This window comes from Xenopus laevis, chromosome 8L, assembly GCF_017654675.1.
Source record: "Xenopus laevis strain J_2021 chromosome 8L, Xenopus_laevis_v10.1, whole genome shotgun sequence".
NCBI lineage: Eukaryota > Metazoa > Chordata > Amphibia > Anura > Pipidae > Xenopus > Xenopus laevis.
In genome coordinates this window covers 64,462,970-64,486,227 of record NC_054385.1, presented here as the reverse complement: position 1 = coordinate 64,486,227, position 23,258 = coordinate 64,462,970, and the positions used below count along the sequence as shown (strand labels likewise).

The following is a 23,258-nucleotide window of genomic DNA, read 5'->3' as shown; positions in this document are numbered from 1 at the left end:
GTTTCTTTTTTTTCCCAGTCATAGCAGGGCAAGAGAAAGGAACAAGCAGTGAAGGAAGGGGGAGGAGGGACAATGAACAGGTCAGCGAGGGGGTTAAATGAACAGGGCAGAGAGGGAGAGATGAATAGTGCAGGGGGGGGAAGGAACAAGACAGAGAGGGCAAGAAAGGAGCAGTTCAGTTAAAGTGGTTCTGTCACTCAGATACAAAAATCTGTACAATAGAAGTCCTTTTCAACATTTTCAACATTAAACATGAAATCCAAATTTTATTTTTTATTAAAGCATTCATAGCTGGGGGCGTGGCCTGGACGTTCAGGAAGATGGCTGCTTAAGCTAAAAGCTCCCGTGAAGTTGCCCATCTAGCTTACATTAGCAAGCTGTTTAAAATAAATTCTCATTTACCTGTCAGTAAATTGATTTCCTAGTTCGCTGGGAACGAGCTGGTGAGTCAGCGTTGTGAGACCTCAGCATGACGAGGGAGACGTCAAAGTGCGCGCAGTGAACAGCCTAGTCGAGACCCCCGAGTTCCTCCATTACACGCGGACAACGTGGTAACTGGGGCCTAGACGCACCTATGGCACAGCACTATACTCCGCATAATCCAGGGGCTAACCGGCGCTTACCCGAGTCCTGTGGAGATATACTCCGATTGCACGGAGTCCACCTACACATAAACTGATGAGTGGGACAGGAATTGAGTACACCCGTGCCTTTTACTGGAAGGTCAGTGACAAACCCTTGAGACCGCGGGATAGCCACATTTCAGCGCTGTCACAGCTATATACCCTGAAGTGAGCACATGCTGTAGGTGGCTGTTTACCTACCAAAAAACCTCATAATGGTGAACTTCAATATGGACACTATCTGGACTAAGGCCACAATAATAACGAGTTGCCCTTGAGTGCCCTCTGAAGACATACCGGCTTGCATACTGGACTGCTCAAGTCGCTGAGGGGGTGCCATAATACCTCATTATTGTTATTGCCCACAATTGACTTTTTACCCTGATCAGGCTACATATCTGGCGCTATATGGTTAGCATGATATACCATCAGACAACACAAAGGAAGCAGAGCAGTTAGAATCAACTGGGCTATATCCAGAGGAACAACCTCACAAGCTGAACAGCTAATCTAGTGAACTGGCACACTGGGATAAGCAGCAAGTAACCCAGCACAATTACATTATATTGCCACCAATATAATACAACCTCTATAAAAAGCATTAAGAGATCACTGTTGCACTCCCTAGTGGAGAGAGTGTATCAGATGAGGCTGAAGAGTTGCAAACTCTATAAGAAGCATTAAGTGATCGCTGTTCCACATCTCGTTTCACCCTAGTGGAAAGAGTGGGTCAGTGGATTTGGGGACTGGATAACTCTTGTAAAACAACATATATTGGCTCACAATTCCTCATCATGACGGGAGGCAGGCAGAAACAAGCCACTAACTCCGCTGAAGGATCTTCCGATTTCTTCAGAAGCAGAAACGCCTCAGCAAAAGCTGCAAAACAACCTACTCAAACCACGGAACAGGAAATGGACTCTCCGTGCACTAAAAAAGATATAAATGAGCTTAAATCTCTGCTTTTCTGTTTCAAAGATGAGATACAAAATGAAATCTGAAACTCGCTCACTGAAGTTAAAACCGAGATTACAGCACTGGATAACAGAGTCCAACAATTGGAGCAAGTCCAGGATTCTATACAGGAATCGTCATCTAATATGGACATTTTGATCCAAGACCTCCAGACGCAAGTCAGAGATCTTCAAGATGCACAAGAGGACTTGGAAAACCGCACAAGACGGAATAACCTCAGTTTTCGGGATATACCTGAAACAGCATATCTCGATACTTTTCTTCCAAAATGTTTTAAGTCTTTAACACCTGACATAGAGGACTAATTCCTCTTACTGGACAGAGCACATAGAGCATTACTAGCCAGGCCGAAACCAAACCTGCCACCTAGAGATGTTATAGTTCGCTTTCATTACTTTCAGACTAAAGAAGCCATTCTGAAGGTATCTAGAACAAATCAGGTGGAATGTGATGGGGTGCTTCCAAATACCTTTGCTGACCCAGCCTTAACCACTTCAGAAATCAAAAGACCTCAGACCCTTAATGGATGTTCTTTGCCAAAAAAACATCCTATATAGATGGGGCTTCCCTTTTAAGCTCACGTACCAGTACAATGGTCTGATTTATACAATCAGACACCTGAGTGATATCGAAGAGGCATTGCCTTACCTACAAGAACCTCCAACAGCTCCCGCAGAGGCGGAACTGCCAGAATGATCTGAGCAAAGCTAAAAAATTTCTGATGGAGATTGATAATTGACTTCAGGGGAGTTCCACATACTTCACAAACTGGGCAGGATAAGTACCATTGCACCAAAGTCCACTGAGTCATTGGCTGAATAAAACTGTTCACATTGAAAGTAGCTACAGTGTTTCTAATTACATTCTACTGAACATTGGCGATAGTGTCAACTGAAACAATGCAAGAAGCTGATAAATGCCAAATTAGAAGATGTGGAAGAGGTCTCCCCAAATCTACATCTTGATAAGGACTTAACTTTAGATATACAGGGGGATTATATTGAATCATTCTTATTATGTGTTACCTCCATACATGCATACAAGTTTGGTTTATTTGATATAAATGTTGATACTCACTAGTTCATTAATCTAAATCCATGACAATACTGCAGTTGATCCCTCAGAAACAGGGAAAATGTTGTATTACAATTTCACGATGGGCGACACGGAAGGGCGTCTTATCTGAGCTCTTGTCTGTGACACCCCAGAAAGTGGGAATTCCTAGTGGGGTGCAATAGAAGTGCTCCCCCATTTGGAAATCTCGTCTAGCTTCCATTTAGTGAGGCTAGAAAATATTACAACACTTGATTGGTTGTATAATTTTGCTTTATCTTGTTAATTACAAAGTGTCTGTACTTTGTTTAACTGCTATTTATATTTTGAATTTCGTTTTTCACCTTTTCTATACTATCTATCTACCCCTATACTTTAACATTCTATCACTTTCAGGTTCTTTATACTTCAAACAGGAACTGTGTGACAACAGCTGTGATGGACCTGCGGATCCCCTCTAGCACCCAACCCTTCGATATGAAGGTATGTTCACATAATGTTAATGGCCTGAATGCTCCACAAAAACTTACAATGGCATTCTCTGATTACAAAAAAAAGAATAGATGTCTTGCTGCTCCAAGAAACGCACTTTAGTCAAAAGTCCACACCAAAATATTTATCCTCAGGTATACCTTGCTAGCTCCAAAACCAAAACTAAAGGAGTAGCTATTCTAATTGCCAAACAAATCAAGTTTCAACTCAAAAAGGAATATATAGATCAAGAAGGCCGATGCATAATAATAACAGGTTTGCGTCAGAACCATCTAACTATGCTGGCATCAGTATATGCCCTAAAAACCTGTAGGAAAGCCTTCATTAAATCTCAGAAGTATCAGAGGGCAGAGTCATAATAGGTGGAGATTTTAACACCACTCTAAATAATAACCTTGATAGGTCACGAGGTGTGCTGGTCCTGCTGGAACCTAGAACCCCTGTCAGATCAAGATTCCAAACATCTAGCTGAATGTCTTGCCACTGAGACCTTAGTGGATATATGGAGAGAGAAACATCCCATAGACAGAGACTATTCATATTACTCCGCCATCCTACTCGCGTATTGATTTTATATTTACTAAATCTACATTTGTAGATTGTGTTCGCTCGACTACAATACACAATATCACATGGTCTGATTACGGGATGGTTGAAACTGTGTTCTCCAAGTGAGACGAGGTACGGGGACATGGATGCTGGAGACTGAATGAATCTCTCTTATTAGATATAGATATTTGCACAGAAATCTCTGAAACACTTACAGAATACTTCAAAACAAACTCCCTAGAGGACACATCTACAGCTATCAGATGGGACGCCCATAAGGTGGTGATACGGAGGATAATTATTAAACATGCTACACGATGGAAAAAAATCAGAGATAAGGAAACTCAGCAACTTTCCCAGAGACTGCATGACTTCGCTATCATCCACAAACAGAAACCCACCTCAAATAGCTATAGGGATATACAAGATACAAGGACCCAGTTGATTCAAGTGCTCGCAGATAAAGCCGCATACACAATGCGAAAAACCAAACTGTATTACGAGTATGCAAATAAGCCACATACAATGCTAGTTCGCAAATTGAAAGCGTTGCACTCATCAAAAACTATTCACGCTATTCGCACCACCATGGGCATAGTCACAAGAAATACTAAACAAATTCTTAATACATTCAGGACTTTTTATGCGGATTTGTATATCACAGACAAGGCTCCTGAGGCAACTAAGGCAAACACATCCGACTTACTTACTAGGTGGGAACCTCCCAGCATAACAATGGAAAATCGCAAAATTCTAGCGGCGCCAATAGCGATAGAAGAAAATGAGCAAGTGATTAAAGATTCTAAAGCATGTAAAGCACCTGGCCCAGGTGGCTATACATCAAAATACTATAAAAAACAGTTATCCACTTGAAAGACCTTTTTCAATCGTTTCTTGAGGGTGCCCCCCTACAAAACATATGCAAACAGCATCCATTGTGATCATTTTAAAGCCAGGAAAAGATCCATACAACTGTGACAGTTATAGGCCAATCTCATTAATACACACTGATGTTAAGATATTCTCAAAAATATTAGCTAACAGACTATCCGTGGTGCTTCCCAGTCTCATCATCAAGATCATCAAGACCAATTGGGATTTGTACCAGGTCGACAAGCAGCGGACGGAGTCCACAAAGCATTAGACTTAGTTTGTAGAGCACCTAACATGGCCACATCATCCCTTCTTCTATCACTGGATGCACAAAAAGCATTCGACAGACTAGATTGGACCTCCATGTTTGCAGTGCTAGACAAACTAAACTTACCTAAACCATTCTTCACAGGTATTAAACAACTTTATACAGCACCCTCAGCACAGATACTTAGTATGGGTCTTCTCTCTGTTCACATTGAAATACAGGGAGGAACTAGACAGGGATGCCCCATGTCCCCTCTAATCTTTGCTTTATCCTTGGAGCCGCTAGCTCACGCCATTAGAGAAAACTCTAACATCAAGGGCTTCCCAATGGGTGAGAAAGAATACAAAATTAATCTCTTTGCGGATGATATCCTCCTTACATTGACATCACCTCAAACCACATTACCAAACCTATTACAGACCCTAGATAGATTCCAACTTCTTTCAGGTTAAAAGATAAATCCCACAAAATCGCATGCTTTACCCTTAAAAATTACCACAACAGAATTGAAACTGTTACAACTCAACTTTGATTATAAATGGGAAAAAACTTCATTAGAATATCTGGGAATATTCCTCACCTCTTCATATGATACTTTATACAAGGCCAACTATCCTGCACTAATAGATAAATTGAAAAGGGAGCTAGACAAATGGCAATCCTATCATCTCTTGTGGTTTGGTAAAATAGCTGCTATCAAAATGACACTATTATCACGTCTACTGTATTTATTTTGAACGCTACCAATACACTTTCCTGAGACAATAGCCTCTTCACTCCAAAAAGCTATATCACACTTTATATGGGAACGGAAAAAACCCAGAAATAAGGCGGCTATTATGACTAAAGCAAAATTGTTAGGAAGATTGGGAGTACCTCATCTGTACAGGTATTATTTGGCTAGCAGACTAGAGGTAATGGTGCATAAATTGAAGATCACTTCACAGCTCCGTTACGTTTGTCGGGATACCTAAGACATCCAGAGACATACCATCAGGCATTTTGCCAACATCACAACAAGCGCTAGATCTCTGGGATACCATAGCAATTAAAATGAAACTAACCACTCCTACTACTAGATACAGAACCATCCTTTGTAATAAAAGCTTCCCACCAGGATGCACACCTATAGAATTTGTCCATGGATAGCAGCAAATCTGTTATGTTTACTTGATTTTATATCTGATCGGACGGTTAATTCATTTCAGCAATACAAAGAAGACCATAATATTCCACACATGCAATTCTTCAGGCATTTACAAATAAGACATTATGTAGAAACCTTGTTTAAAACCCAAACAAACCAAGCCCTTTCTTACTTTTAAACAATGTGCCTTAAACGTCCGTACCCAACCTATTTGTTTTTGCTATTATACATGCACCTTGCCTCAGATAATACAGACATGCATCAGCCTTATATGACAAAGTGGGAGGACTTAGATCTCACAATTTCTGAAAAGGCTTGGACAGCAATTAGGGACACAGCTAAAAAAACATCTATATGTGCAGTCTCTAGTGAAAGCTTATAAAATCATATATCGCTGGTACTATACCCCATCATGCATTAGTAAAATTAGTGGTAACCCGGATCATTCAAACTGCTTTAGAGGATGTGGAGACAGGGGATCTTTCTTGCATACCTGGTGGACTTGTACAATAGCTCAAACATTCTGGAAAATGGTAGCGACTCTGCTCTCTGAGGTTTTGCATTGCTCTATACAAGCAACACCACAAACATTCCTATTAGGAATGAAGATTAGAGACATACACTCTTCACAATCTCGCAAATTAGCCATTCACATTCTTACAGCAGCAAGGTCTCTATTAGCAGCAAATTGAAAAAAAAAACAAATATCCCACGATGACAAGCATTGATATCGAAGGTAAACTGGATCAGAGCAATGGAATCCATAAGGAATAGACTTCATGATAGAAGCTACGAGGGGGAGCTGGAGTATTATCCGTAGGTCCAGCACCTGGATTATTTTGCAGGCTAGAGGTACCATTTGTTGAGCATGAGATGTTACAATCTTTTACTTAGTTAGAACCTGATAACTATACCTCTTTCTTTCCCTTTCCCTTTTCTCTTTTCTTTACCTGATTCTTTCTTCTCTCTTTTATTTAAACCCCCCCCCATAATGACTGATGACCAGGGCCGGACTGGGGGTAAAAAGCAGCCCGGGCAAAAAAAATCAAAGCAGCCCACATGTAATGGTTTTTGTACACATCCACTAATATATTGGGGTAAAACTGCAAAAAAAATGTGCGTAAAGAGCTGCCTTGTAAAATATGTTTAAGATTCTGCAGCCTTGTGCCTTTATATTCCTTGATAAATATAGTGGGCTGTCTACTGTACGGCACAAGAGCCATGACTGGGCCAAGCAGCGTTGGACTGAGGGGCCCCCCAGCCGCAAAGTCCAATCTGCCGGGAAACCACTTCTGCGAGTGTGCACACCTTTTCCTTGCGCGACTGGGGTCCGGGAGGTTAGGAGTAAGTACAGGGAGTGGGTCTGGGCTGGCAGGGGCCCCACCGAGCGTACATACCTTTTGCCGGTGCGACCAGGGTCTGGGAGGTATGGGGGAAGTGCACGGACTGGGTCTGGGCCAGCAGGGCCCACCCTAGTAACACGGATACATTGGACAACAAAACATTTTTTTTACTATTTTATTCATTCATATAAAAAAAATTTAAGTGAAAAAGTGTTGAAAACAAACAGACAGTCCAGGTTAAATTTTTTAAAAAAACAGATTTAGTCAGTACCTGATGCTTTCGGCACAGTTGACTCTTCCTACCCCATAGTGATTTTGCCTGCAGCCTGCTCTACAGAAATCCACACCAACCTGATGTTACTGATGTGGTGTGTTCACACGCAGGGAGCATTATGTGCAGGGTCAGCACAGGCAGGCCAGCAGCTGCAGTATCTCCTATTCATCCGGCTTCCATGCTCATGCTGAGAGTGCTGGGACATACAAACAGCCGGCAGAGGCAGCAGCGTCCAAGCAGAGAGGAGTGGGAGGGGCAGAACCACATGGTGAAAAAGGATGGAGGAGCGGTCCTAGAGCCCGCTGGATCAATCAGGAGCAGCAGCCCACTTACACTAAATAAAGAGCGGCCCGTCGGGAAAATGCCCGAACAGGCCAATTGCCAGTCCGGGCCTGCTAATGACACAAAATATGCTGAATCAAGAGTATTGGGACAAAAAGAGTTTCCATCATAGATAGATACCAAAGTATAAATAATATGTTTTGATACTGATTGATGTTAAAAACAGACTACTTACTGTTTCGTATATTATACCTAGCAAGTTCGTCCTTTGCTCCATATGTTGACAGTATTCTTTTCTCTGTCTATTTGAAAATGGATAAAAATTTGAAATTACAAAAAAAATAGCTGTTGTAAGCTCATTTAAACATCTCAGCTGTCAATCAAATATTGTCTGCCCCTCCTCTATGCCTTGGGCATAGAGAGGGGGCAGACAATTATTTCCACTTTACATTCAGCACTTACAAGATGTCACTGCTCTCCCCACATTCCCCTCTCTCTTTACCATTTAATTGTGTAGCCAAGGCATGGGGATGGACATAAGGTCCCCCATTCTGGTGCACAAACAAGATTCTGAGATGATCCTTGCCTTAATAACAGTGTCCACAAAATGGCTCCTGCCTGCTTGCTATAATTATGAATTCCCAGTGTAATAAATGCCATCGGCGGGGACGCCCGCTGCATGGTCCTTATCCGGTGCCATCTTGTCCCTCTAAGGGCGCACGCGGCTCCATGTTTCTTAAAGGCGCAGGTGCGCTGGTGTGATGACGCCAGCGCGCAATGGTGCCAAATTCAAATGTATAAATAGTTTAAAAGGGCTTCCAGACTTCGCCCGTGATAGAATTTAGTTCTTGTGGTTTCCTGAGCCTTGAGCGTCTGTTTTGTATTCTGATCTGATTATCCGTGTTTGACCCAGCCTGCTTTCTGACTATCCAACAATCTGTATCCTGACCTTTGCCTGCCTACGACAACTCTTCTGCTTAACCCCTTGATTAATCACCCAGTTTTGACTCTTTGCCTGTTTGACGATACTTGCTATCTGCCTGCCTCGACCCAGCCTGCCTGACTACGATTCTGCCTAATCCTTTTGTACCGTGACCTTCGGCCCAAAAGACTCTGCTAACAGCCCTGCCCCTTTGCCAGCCAGAACATCTAACCTTGTACCTCTCGTTGAGTCCAGGTGGCACCCAAGTAAGCTGAGGGCTCCTCCCGAAGCCCAAAGGTGGTCACACTACTGGTGAAGCCGAGCCGAGACTAGGGTACTTGGCACTTGTTCTGGTATTGGGTGCAGGCCGTGACACTCAGATTGAAGGTAGCAAGATTCAAATAATTTATATTGTGTAATTAAAGTTCATTTTGTTTGATTAATGTGATAAAATAGGATTTTCAATAATGTTTTTGGGCGACGGATCCCCTTTAAGGGAAGGTAAAACAAGCAGTAAGTGTGATCCAATGTCTGCCCAGAAGGACTGAATGTGACATCACAGACATGCCCACTCCTCCCTCAGGGGCTGGGCAGTTGGCTCCAGAGTCAGATACTGAAGAGTCCTGGACAGGAAGTTGCAAAGGGGAGGGCTGAGCACAGTTTTCAAGCTAATACAGACATTTTTGATCTAAAAGGTATTAAAATTAAAACGATTTCTTCTATTTTACATGGTTTGATGCATTGTGAAAATTTATGCTGCATGTCCCCTTTAAATTCCGCCTCAGATCAGATGCTGTGAAAAAAATAAGACCTCGCTCACCCCTTACTAGGGGAGGCTAGCACTCACAGGACTTATGTGGGTGCTAGATGTTTGTTTGTTTTTGCTCCTGTGGGGGATCGAAACGTTGAGGCTTAATAATAAAACCTTTTTTTGTTTTTTAACTAAAACCCAGTGAGTGCCGCAATAGTTGTTCACTGCTTATTTCCCATGCTGGCACCCAGGTAATTTTGCCTACGGAGTGCCGCACCATTCCTTTGGTTGTATATATATATATAGAACAAAGATTGCTGGCACAGCACGTATACAGGTATAAAATGCCTGGGTGCAGAGCTATGTATTAGTGTGTACAATGGCTCGAGAGAGGCTAGCACTCACAGGTCTTATGGAGAAAAAAAAGGTTTTATTGAAACAAAAAATGAAACTAACATTTCGGCTAGGTCCCTAGCCTTTCTCAAAGTGACCTATCCACCTAGCCGAAATGTTAGTTTAATTTTTTTTGCAATAAAACCTTTTTTTTCTCCATAAGTCCTGTGAGTGCTAGCCTCTCTCGAGCCATTATATATATATATATATATATATATATATATATATAAACGTTGGTTATCCGCACTCCACCGTATTCAGCAAGCAACCCAGGTGCTACTCAAAATCTGCATAATCAATATAAGTCCAAAGTAAATGAGTGCACACTGGGAACCTTTCGACAGGTTTAGTTTAAAAGCATAATTTTATTTATATAATTAAAAAACAGGCCGACGTTTCGGTCCACCTCTAGGACTTTTATCACGACCATTAGTGTTTTTTTAAAAAATGATCGCCTTAAGTCGGCAAATAAAAAAGACACTCACCCAATTACGTGCAACAGACAACGTCATGTGAACGAGAGAGAAGAACCAATCACCAGCATATACCATATTTAGCCATTTGATATAGGGGAGAAAAATTAACCCTGTCAGGGAAAGCAAAATAAATTAGAAAATTAAAAAACAAATGCAAATCAGTACTCTCGTAAATGTTTAAAATACACACATGATTATAAATCACTAGACAGACTGCAGAAAAACTGACTGTGATAGATACCATAATGGATGTATATCAGACACAACGTATCACAAATATCAGCAATCACAGAGAATGGCAACAGTAACAATGAAGTGAACTACCAACCCAAACTGTAACCAAAAAAATGTAACCAAAAAAAATGAATGAATCAGGGAATAGTAAGAATTATCTCTGCTGTAGAAAACATGTTAATGGACAATTTTCATTTATACCAAGCGGGGTTAAAGTGTTTAACTTTTTAATCCAAAAAAACTCTCTTTGGAGAAGAATATTGGAACGAACTCCACCCCTCCTAAGAGGTGGAATGTGGTCAATTGCAATATATTTAAATGTAGGAAGTCTGTGGCCATACTCCAGAACATGTTTGGCCACAGGCTTGTTTGTCTTGCCATCCCTAAATGCTGTACTTATTGCAGATCGGTGTCCGTCCATCCTTAGTCTAAGTGCCAAGTCAGTTTTACCCACATAGGACAAGCCACAAGGGCATGTAATAAGATATATCACATGGGTAGTACTGCAAGTTATGTGGTGCCTGATTTCAAACCTTTTACCTGTATGGGGATGTAGGAAAGATTGACCAGGAGACATATAACGGCAGGAAGTACAGGTAGGGCACCTAAAACATCCAGGTTTCGCGCTAGTTAGCCAAGTACGGGTATAATAATGCTCCCACACCAGCACCCTAAATGTCTGGTGTTATATACTTTGCCCAAGGTACATAAAAGCCTTACGAGTCCCCCTGGTCAACCGTTCATGTCAGGCTGTGATTCTCTTTTACATCCCATTGGGAAGCCTTGCTTACAATTATATCACAATCACGTTTTCTAGCTGCATCCAGAGCCTCACTCAATATTTTATCTGGATAGCCCCTATCTTTGAATCAATTCCACATTTCTGTTAGTTGCTGCTCACGAATAGATGGCTCAGAATTATTTCTCAAAACTCTACAAAATTGAGACCCACCCATGGCGGTACCGGATACCTGTAGAAAACAATCATTTTCAAAACGAAAATAATTTAGGGAAAGGGACAACTCAAGTAGTTTCAAAATAAATGAAATTGGAGGCCCCACATATTGGTCATATTCCTCCAATGATTTTTTTACTGCCTCAATGCCAAACTCAAGGGGAATAATGGTGTAAAGACTTACCACGTCCATGCTTGCAAGCATGCATGGACTATCTGCTGGTGAAGAAAGTTCCTTAAGGCATTCTAGCAAGTGAGGTGTATCCTTTAAATAAGTGGGAGTATTATTTACCGCAGTTTGTAAAATAGTGTCAATATATATCCCAATGGGATGTAAAAGAGAATCACAGCCTGACATGAACAGTCGACCAGGGGGACTCGTAAGGCTTTTATGTACCTTGGGCAAAGTATATAACACCAGACATTTAGGGTGCTGGTGTGGGAGCATTATTATACCCGTACTTGGCTAAGTATATCTTATTACATGCCCTTGTGGCTTGTCCTATGTGGGTAAAACTGACTTGGCACTTAGACTAAGGATGGACGGACACCGATCTGCAATAAGTACAGCATTTAGGGATGGCAAGACAAACAAGCCTGTAGCCAAACATGTTCTGGAGTATGGCCACAGACTTCCTACATTTAAATATATTGCAATTGACCACATTCCACCTCTTAGGAGGGGTGGAGTTCGTTCCAATATTCTTCTCCAAAGAGAGGTTTTTTGGATTAAAAAGTTAAACACTTTAACCCCGCTTGGTCTAAATGAAAATTGTCCATTAACATGTTTTCTACAGCAGAGATAATTCTTCCTATTCCCTGATTCATTCATTTTTTTTGGTTAAATGTTTTTGGTTACAATTTGGGTTGGTAGTTCACTTCATTGTTACTGTTGCCATTCTCAACGTTTCATTGTTACTGTTGCCATATTTGTGATACGTTGTGTCTGATATACATCCATTATGGTATCTATCACAGTCAGTTTTTCTGCAGTCTGTCTAGTGATTTATAATCATGTGTGTATTTTAAACATTTACGAGAGTACTGATTTGCATTTGTTTTTTAATTTTCTAATTTATTGTGCTTTCCCTCACAGGGTTCATTTTTCTCCCCTATATCACATGGTTAAATATGGTATATGCTGGTGATTGGTTCTTCTCTCTCGTTCACATGACGTTGTCTGTTGCACATAATTGGGTGAGGGTCTTTTTTCTTTGCCTACTTAAGGCGATCATTTTTAAAAAAACATTAATGGTCTTGATAAAGGTCCTAGAGGTGGACCGAAACGTCGGCCTGTTTTTTAATTATCTAAATAAAATTATGCTTTTAAACTAAACCAGTGTGCACTCATTTACTTTGGTATAAAATAGAGAGTATTTAGGAGCATTCACAGATACACCTTCAAGTGACTTTATTCAAATTTTCACACAATCCCCCACATCTACGTGTTTCGGTTCTCCGTCGTCAGGACGGTTCAAGGAGAATATGGGGAGTATATGGTGAGTGCCAGTATACTCCGAGACTGTGGAGCGCAGCAAAAATCTTTGACAATGCCTGTTTTGTGGCCACACCCCCTAATTACCTTGTTCCTTTTATAAAATTTGGCAGGTTATAAAAGTTTGAACACATTTCTGTGGTTTTTATGTTATTACAGTTTTCCTAATGAAGGTAAATTGCCCTTTAACCTGCAAGTCGCAGTTTCCCCAAGAGACCTGCTTCTGTTAAATTGTTACAATAGTTTCTTTGCTTATCTTAAATTGTTACAAAAGTATCTAAGTGCACCTGCCACGTATTCTGGGCTCTCTGCCAAAAGCCAATTAAGTTAGAAATATTGTATCTTTTTCTGGCAGTTCAGTGCAGGAGATCAAAGAGAAAGTTGGGACATTTCAGTAACAATCCGGGACTGCGGGTTGAGCTGTCAAAATCTGGACTGTCCCGCGAAAAACGGGACAGTTGGGAGGTATGTCCTCTGTGTAAAAAGGTTATTGATAAAAGCATGTACTGATAAGCTTGATAAAATATATTTCATAATACTGTAAATATTTTTTACAAAGTTGAAAAACCAGCATGAGAAACCAGCTGGCAGAAGCGCTCCAGTAAGGCCGCTGGGCCTTGATACAAGCATATGTTTATATGTTTTATGTTTGACTCTAAAACTAAAAGTGCATGAACCAACAACACCGTCACTAGCTAATACTGTATGTATATACAGTAGTAACTGGATTTTACATCCCCAGAAATTTGTTTTCAGAGATCCACACCGCTTTGACACGGTCCCCTGGTGAAGCTAAAATAGGGATTCTACTGTATTATATATTGTATGTTATCAATTATATATACATTTAGTTGATCATCATTGGTTCTGTGGACTGGTGTGGAGATGCAACTACTTAAGTTATGTAAAATCAGTACATTAGTGTTTGCCATAGAATATAGTCAATATCTACTTATTGTTATGGTAAACATTGATTTGTAACAGGTATGTTTACTAATCCCACTGACTGTAATAAAAAATTACAGTGCCGGTATTCATCTACCCAGTGTCAGACTGGGGCACCTGGGACCCACCAGGGTATCTGACTACAAGGGCCCCCCTGCAAACTAAAGTAAGCCTACTTGGCTACTGTATAATGCATTGCAGTGCTGCCTGTAACATGCACAGTGGGAGAGATGAGCAGAAAGGAAACTGACTTTGCAGTAGAATGTGGATTTAGGGTAGGACTACACAGGCGTTTTCTGTGCAATCCGACACACTGTGCAAAAACGCAGGCGTCAAATCAGATACAATGGAAGTAAAGTAAGTAAATGCATTGTTGGATGGTGTCACAGCATCTGCATCCGACAGTCGTGTTGCGTCGGATCAATACTGCGACACCATCCAACAATGCATTCACTTACTTTATTTCCATTGCATCCGATTTGACGCCTGTGTTTTTTGCCCATGTAATCCTACCCTGAGAGGTGCAGTAGGTAGTCGCTGGTGTAAATTGCATGTCAGTCTCAAGAGAACATGTGTTGTGTGTAGCACAGAGGAAAATTATTACAACATATGATCTATTTATCATGCTGTGTAAAAAGTGGAATGAAACATTACTGGTGATGTTGTTCATAGCACTCAATCGGCAATTAGATTTCAACAAAAGCAAAGACCTAATTTGCTGCTTTACTGGTAATGATTCACTCCACTTTTTACACAACATGATAAATAGACCCCTATGCCTGCTTTACCTAGAATTTTTTACCAGAAAGAAAATGGCCTTTATTTATTTTTCTTTTCTCATTATTAACATTGGCATCATTTATAGGGATGTAGCGAACGTCGGAAAAAAAGTTCGCGAACATATTCGCGAACTTGCGCAAAAACGCGAGCGGTTCGCGAACGGTTCGCGAACCCCATAGACTTCAATGGGAAGGCGAACTTTAACATCTAGAAAAGACATTTCTGGCCAGAAAAATGATTTTAAAGTTGTTTAAAGGGTGCAACGACCTGGACAGTGGCATGCCAGAGGGGGATCAAGGGCAAAAATGTATCTGAAAAATCTGCCTGTGTGTGCTTGGAAGAGATAGTGTAGGGGGAGAGCTGTTAGTGATTTCAGGGACAGATGATAGTAAGTTTGCTGGCTAGTAATCTGCTTGATACTGCTCTGTATTGGAGGGACAGAAGTCTGCAGGGATTTGAGGGACATTTTAGCTTAGGTAGCTTTGCTGGCTAGTAATCTACTGTTCTCTTTAAACAACTGCCATACGTTGACCTTGTAGGCATTGTTTGCCCAGTTTTTTTGGACGCAGCCACTGAAGCACAGTTGCCAGAAAAAATATGCCATATAAATGCTGAAAATAGTCATTTTTCGCCATACGTTGACCTTGTAGACATTGTTTGCCCAGTTTTTTTGGACGCAGCCACTGAAGCACAGTTGCCAGAAAAAATATGCCATATAAATGCTGAAAATAGTAATTTTTCGCCATACGTTGACCTTGTAGACATTGTTTGCCCAGTTTTTTTGGTTGCAGCCACTGAAGCACAGTTGCCAGAAAAAATATGCCACATAAATGCTGAAAATAGTCATTTTTTGCCATATACGTTGAGTCAACGTATGGCAAAAAATGACTATTTTCAGCATTTATATGGCATATTTTTTCTGGCCTCTGTGCTTCAGTGGCTGTGGCCAAAAAAACTGGGCAAACAATGCCTACAAGGTCAACGTATACACTACTACAGCGGTGGATACGGATTACGTAAAATATATGAATGCTGCTTGAAAAAAGTAACTCAAGTGGTTTTTCTAGAGACGATAATATTATCAATATTTAGACAAATGTGAACAAGGTCACACAGCTCGATGGCGGGTTGAAGAAAACAGTGTGCAAATAATGCCTACAAGGCCAACGTATACACTACTACAGCGGTGGATACGGATTACGTAAAATATATGAATGCTGCTTGAAAAAAGTGACTCCGGTGTTTTTTCTGGAGACGGTAATATTATGGATATTTAGACAGAATGTGAACAAGGTCACACAGCTCGATGGCGGGTTGAAGAAAACAGTTTGCAAATAATGCCTACAAGGCCAACGTATACACTACTACAGCGGTGGATACGGATTACGTAAAATATATGAATGCTGCTTGAAAAAAGTGACTCCGGTGTTTTTTCTGGAGACGGTAATATTATGGATATTTAGACAGAATGGGAACAAGGTCACACAGCTCGATGGCGGGTTGAAGAAAACAGTGTGCAAATAATGCCTACAAGGCCAACGTATACACTACTACAGCGGTGGATACGGATTACGTAAAATATATTATGGCTGCTTGAAAAAAGTGACTCCGGTGTTTTTTCTGGAGACGTTAATATTATGGATATTTAGACAGAATGTGAACAAGGTCACACAGCTCGATGGTGGGTTGAAGAAAACAGTGTGCAAATAATGCCTACAGGGCAAATAATGCCTAAAAGGTCAACTTATACACTACTACAGCGGTAGTAAAATAAAAAAAAGTAAAATAAAAAAAAATGAATATTAAAAAAAAAAAAATTAAAGTTGGTGCTGCTGAACTACTAGGAGCAGCAGATTAGCACACCAGTCCCACTCCCCAACACTGCTAGACTAATAGCACTGGGCTCTTATAGTAGTAGTAGTAGTAGTAGTAGTAAAACAACAAAAAAATAAATAAAAGCAGTCCTTACAAGGACTACTGTTATTGCAGCAGTCAGCAGATGAGATCAGAAGCAGGACAGCTGCCCACTGCAGCTACATACAGAGCACTGCAGTAGAAGGTAGATTACTAGCCAGCAAAGCTACCTAAGCTTAAATGTCCCTCAAACCCCTGCAGACTTCTGTCCCTCCAATAACAGAGCAGTATCAAAACGATTACTAGCCAGCAAACTTTCAACTGTCCCTGAAATCACTAACAGGCAGCAGCTCTCTCCCTACACTATCTCTTCAGCACACACAGGCAGAGTGAAAAAACGCTGCAGGGCTTCGGTTTTTATAGGGAAGGGGAGTGGTCCAGGGGAGAGCTTCCTGATTGGCTGCCATGTACCTGCTGGTCTGGGGTGAGAGGGCAAAAAAAAGCGCCAACAATGGCGAACCCAAAATGGCGAACGTCGCGCGACGTTCGCGAACTTCCGGCGAGCGCGAACACCCGATGTTCGCGCGAACAAGTTCGCCGGCGAACAGTTCGCGACATCTCTAATCATTTATCCCAGTCAGGCTGGTAAAGTACTAGCCAGGTGGCAACCCTAGCTTTACCATATGTCCTCCCCAATGTGACACTGCCTCTACCTATAATGAGCACTGTATAACCCAGAGACTCAGAGAAGATGGTTGCAGAAAATGAATTAGGATCTTTGCATTAGACCCCTGCATGCAAGCAAGAATATTTGCAGATTAAGAGCAATAAATTAACCCCATTCATGACATTTATGGGGTTAATGCTTAAAATTGTTCCCAACTTTACGTTAATTATTTCATTTTCCCCTTACTAATGTCCTCCGCTATTCCATTCTATTTTCAATTCCATGCTGTCCTTCTCATGTTTTCTCAGCTACACTAAAGCACCCCCAGTTCTTGTTCTTTTGCTCAGTCATATACAATATATATTTGTTGCCTATAACTTTTGCTGTGCTCCTCTTGTATTTTTCCCCATCGCAGTGTAGGAGTTGCCTTTGAATATCTACTTATCTGATTTTTGTTTGTCTTCTCCAAGGCAAAGACAGATCCTTCCTTAAGCATACCGGCAATCAGCTAACGCATCTTCCCCCAGTGTGGGGGAAGAGATTACTTCATACTGCCTGACCACTCTGGGTCCATTAGGATAAGGGCCCACGGGTTTTTTCCCAGTATGCTGGCAGGCCAAACAGACCATGCATCCACCTCTGAAAAGACTCAGAAAATGATTAAAAGATTGAAGGACACCGGGTATACTTAAAATTATTTTCTATTTAGAATTACCCAGTGGCACATACTGTTAAATAAGTATATTTCTGAAAATGGTTCATTTAGATGACGCAGTTTTTTTTTTTTTTTTATTTCGATTAGCAGACCTACATTGTTAGGGGTTATAGTTGTCCTTTAAATACTACTAGAAGACATAGTTTATTAGGACCAATAACAGTAGGTGCATTTGTTTATCATAATAGTTCTCTCTACTTTCTTCATTGTACTGAAATTATAATTATAATCAAATCTAAAAGAATATGGACTTCTTTATCTCCATAAGATTTTACCACATAAAGGCAATGGCACACCAGGAGATTAATTGAATAAAATAGATTTATCGGTGGTGATTAATCTCCTGGTGTGCATTACACAGTAAATGCCCATGAGGTTTGCTATTTGCAGGCTAAATCTCCATTCCAATTAAAATCCAAATAAAAGAATGCAAGAACAAAATTAAGTTTGGAAGATATATTCCTTTTACTAAAAAGTATGCATCAGATCAAAATATTGCTGCTCAGTTTTGACCAGTGGTTCCCTAATGCAGGGCTGCTCCTGCTGTGAGACAAGGTGACAATCTTGCCTCAGACAGCAACGTGTGGCAAGTTACCAGGGGTGGCAAAAAAACTGCCTCTTTGTTTTTGTTTTGTTTTTTAAACTAAAACTTGCCTTCCCTCGACTTTTCTCTCTGCAACAACCATGTGCGGGGGGCATACGCAGTACCTGAAACAACCCTAGGTACATTCACAGGGGGGTGCTTACATTGAGACATTTGAGTGCTGGTGTGATTGTGTTGTACTTCTCATTGCAGGCAGGAGGGAAATCAGTGCTGACTGATTTAGCATTTCATTTACATTTAACTGATGTAAATGCGTTATTTTGGGTCTGGGAACACAGCTCATTTATTGAAAGACAGTATTCAAATTTGCTTGGAATAATTTGAATACCTTTCTACACAAGACATACCTGTTACAGTGCCACCATTTTCTGTCCATTAGACAGAAAAGCATGTATTTAAAAACAATAAAAAGGAACAACCAAAAGCTAATTACAAATAAAGGTATGGGATCCGTTATCCGCAAACCCGTTATCCAGAAAGCTCCAAATTACGGAAAGGCTGTCTCCAATAGACTCCATTATAATCATATAATACGGATTTTTAAAATTGATTTCCTTTTTCTCTGTACTAATAAAACAGAACCTTGTACTTGATCCAAACTAACATAATTAATCCTTATTGGAAGCAGAACCAGCCTATTGGGTTTATTTAATGTTTACATGGTTTTCTAGTAGACTTAAGGTCCGTTATTCGGACAAGTCCCGAGCATTCTGGATAACAGGTCCCATACCCGTACAGTGTAGTCTGTACAAATGTTAACAGCACATTGACATGATTTTTCCCATAGTGGGTGGTGCACAGATTATCTGTAAAGCAGAGGGTATTCAAGTCTCAGAATCCACCACTTCACAATGGAATAAGGTGAGGGAGGGTTTACATGAAATTGTGGGCCTAAGGTGGGGTGACAGATTATCATGGACAGAGACAGATTGAAAGACAACCATGAAAGTCTGTTGAATCAGCTGTGTCTGTGTAAAAATAAACATAGGCAAAAATAAGACAATTAAAGAAGACGGCTAGAAATGTTGTACATTATGTTTTGGGCTTCTGTTCCAGCCCAAGGCAACCACATCCCTTTATCAGGGAAGATCTGTGTCTCCAAAGATGCCCCCGTAGCTCCTCATCTTCTTTTCTGCTGATTCACTGCACATGCTCTGTGCTGCTGTCACTTACTGAGCTTAGGGACCAACTCACAATATATAGTACACATAGAAATATAAACATTTAAATGTCACAATATAAGGCTGATTAGTGATAAATGCCGATAATTACTACAAGAGCTCAGAAACCAGTGCAACTAGCACCAGAATTTAATAATCATCTTATATTACAGGCCAACCTCATTTTCTGCTTGATAATTTGTGACGACCCCTAAGCTTAGCTTCTCAACAGCTGCTCAGAGCCCACTGAGCATGTGAGGGTTGCAGACACTTTACAAGATGGTGTCCCCCTGTGACAAGTTTGAAGTCCTGGATCATTGCTGCTATTGACAAGCTGAAACTTTAGGCTGGTACAACAAGTGCAGTATATAAAATATGGCATTTGTAGCCATATTCATTTTTAGGGGTTAGTTCATCTTTAAACAAGTAGGGTGGTCCCACCTCCAGCCAAAGGACGCTGCCATATGTCCAGATGATTGAACACATGGTTATATAGCCATGGGTTTGTGCACACGTACATTCTGTATTATGCTCCTACCCCCAACATCTGAACACACAATCCAGGCTGGGCTTTTGGGATACTATGTATTTTGTTCACATTGTAATGTTTATTTCCAAGGAAGAGTAACTTAAATATCCTGAAACACAGAGGTGGTTATTTATGAACACTGGGCAAATTTGCCCATGGGCAGTAACCCATGACAACCAATCAGATTGTTGCATTCATTGTTTTGCTTGCAGCTGGCTTTAAAAAGCTAATCACTGATTGGTTGCTATCGGTAACTGCCCATGGGCAAATTTGCCCAGTGTTGATAAATGAGCCCCTGATCAGAGATTCTTCCTGCATTGAACATTCAGGCTAAGCTACCCAACGGATGTACCTATTTTCACTTGGGAAAATGGTCTTTTTCATTTTTTTACATTTCAATCTGTTCAAATAACTTGACTGTGTATTAATGACTATAAATATATTATGCTTTTCTTATTTACAGGAAATGTGCACACAATGCACTGCATGGACGGGTCGAATGATAGGAGGTCAGGAGAAAAATAACATAAAAAAAGCCAGCTGACATAATTAAAATGGCAGCTAGCAACAATGATTCCAATACTAAGCAAGGAGGGCTCTCTCATATGGGATCCTTCCAAAGTGATCACCAAATTGTTTTCTTTAGGTGAAAATGTATATTTTTTTTCGTCCTTGGTCATAATGATAAATACTATACTTACTATTAGGCGCCACTGTGTGGTTTGAACGCTTTATCCTGATGTCCAAGTTATATTTCGCTACATTAATCTGCTGCAGGGCTGCCTGTGGATCAAATAATGTGTATTTCTCCAGCCCGGGCAGCGTCCAAACCACTGACTTTGACTCCAAATCCACATGGAACATCTCATTCCCATTATAGTCCAACAGATATTCCCCTGAGGGGCCGTAAGTCTGATAGAACATTGCTCCATAATCAATGTAATCAACTAGAGGGAAAGAAAATACAAAGGTATAAATGATTTCTTATTGTTAATTAAAACTTCGCTTGCTTCACTCAGTTCGCACCAATACAGGAATTCTTTTTCAGGCATACATGTATATTGAACGCACGGCTGATTTCACTAGTGCTGATACAGACCGCAGATCAACACTAAATGCTGCTCACTTTTTATACGGTAACGATTGTTCATACTTGTCACAGCTTCACTGGCTTTCAGTAGCAGCACTAACAGTGCACACACGGGGACCATTGTTAGAAGGTGAAACTGCTCAAAGGTTCGAAAAACTCGCTTACAGCTAAGGCGTTATTTCTCGTCAAAAAAGGTTTAAAATGTTACTTTCTGCCAAAGCCACCAGCCAATCACAAAAATAGTTGCAAGTGTATTCATTGTGTCCGGGTAAAATCACTGTAGCATGGGGCATGTTTAGGAAAAACGATACGAGAAAGATTTTCTAAATTTTATAGCATAAATAATATTGATTCTTTCGTGCGGCTACTTTTTTTTTTAAAGGGGACATATAGCATAAATTTTCACAACGCATCAAACCATTTCAAATAATGTAAAATAGAAGAAAGTGTTTTTATTTTAATACCTTTTGCATCAAAAAACTTCTGTATTTGCTTGAAAACTGTTCTCAGCCCTCCCCCTTTGCAACTTCCTGTCTCAGACTCTTTAGTATCTGAGCTGCAGTTGACGGCTCTTTCTGTATAAGCTATACTGCAGCAGCCAATGAGGGAGTAGTGGGCGTGTATGTGATGTCTCAGTCCTTCCCTGCAAACATCTGTTAACCCTTACTGCTGGTTTTCCCTTCCCTGCTCCTTTCTCTCCCTCTCCCCCTCACACTGCTTGTTCCTTTCTCTTGTCCTGCAATAATTGTGGAAAAGAAAGAAAAGCAAACTTCTGTATAAATAATACATAATCTGCTGCTGTATTTTATTATTTTCTGGGCATAATGTGTATGAGCAGTTAGTGTAAATAACATAGTCATTTTCTACCCAGTATTATGTTGTATACAAACAGCAATCAACGTCTTTTGGGTTTTCCTTTGTAACTCCCTGCATCTGTTATTATATGTTATACAATTCCATCAGCTGCATTTATTCCCTTGCAACTCCCTGCACCTCATTATAAATTGTTCCATAACAGCTGCATTTCCCCTTGCAACTCCCTGCAGCTTCCCTATTAATTGTTACATAACAGCTGCATTTCCCCTTGCAACCTGCACCTGAACATAAATTATCCCAAAACAGCTGCATTTATTCCCTTGCAACTCCCTGCACCTCACTACACATTTTTCCATAACAGCTGTATTTCCTCTTGCAACTCCCTGCACCTGATCATAAATTATCCCAGAACAGCTGCATTTATTCTCTTGCAACTCCCTGCACCTCCCTATAAATTGTTCCATAACAGCTGCATTTCCCCTTGCAACTCCCTGCACCTCCATATAAATTGTTCCTTAACAGCTACATTTCCCATTGCAACTCCCTGCACCTGATAATAAATTATCCCAGAACAGCTGTGATTATTCCCTTGCAACTCCCTGCTCCTCTTTATAAATTGTTCCTTAACAGCTGTATTTCCCCTGCCAACTCCCTGCACCTCCCTAAAAATTGTTCCATAACAGCTGCATTTCCCCTTGCAACTCCCTGCACCTCCCTATAAATTGTTCCACAACAGCTGCATTTCCCCTTGCAACTCCCTATAAATTGTTCCACAACAGCTGCATTTCCCATTGCAACTCCCCGAACCTGATCATAAATTGTTACACAACAGCTGCATTTCCCCTTGCAACTGCCTGCACCTGATCATAAATTGTTACACAACAGCTGCATTTCCCTTGCAACTCCCTGCACCTGATCATAAACTGTTCCACAACAGTTGCATTTCCCCACTCCCTGCACATGATCATAAACTGCTCCACAACCGCTGCATTT

At 40.8% G+C, this 23,258-nt stretch overlaps 1 protein-coding gene across 1 annotated transcript in view; it reads right to left on the bottom strand.

The window, feature by feature from the left end:
• The window catches only part of LOC108698551 (H-2 class II histocompatibility antigen, A-U alpha chain), a 76,143-nt gene extending 54,549 nt beyond the window's left edge, over window positions 1-21,594 (bottom strand). The window contains exons 1-2 of the mRNA XM_041572855.1: window positions 21,486-21,594; window positions 21,061-21,306 (exon numbers count right to left, since the gene is read on the bottom strand). Of these exons, the coding sequence (XP_041428789.1) occupies window positions 21,061-21,306; window positions 21,486-21,570 (331 nt within the window). The 5' untranslated portion in view covers window positions 21,571-21,594. The remainder of the gene's footprint in view (window positions 1-21,060; window positions 21,307-21,485) is intronic.
• Between the last annotated feature and the right edge of the window lie 1,664 nt (window positions 21,595-23,258).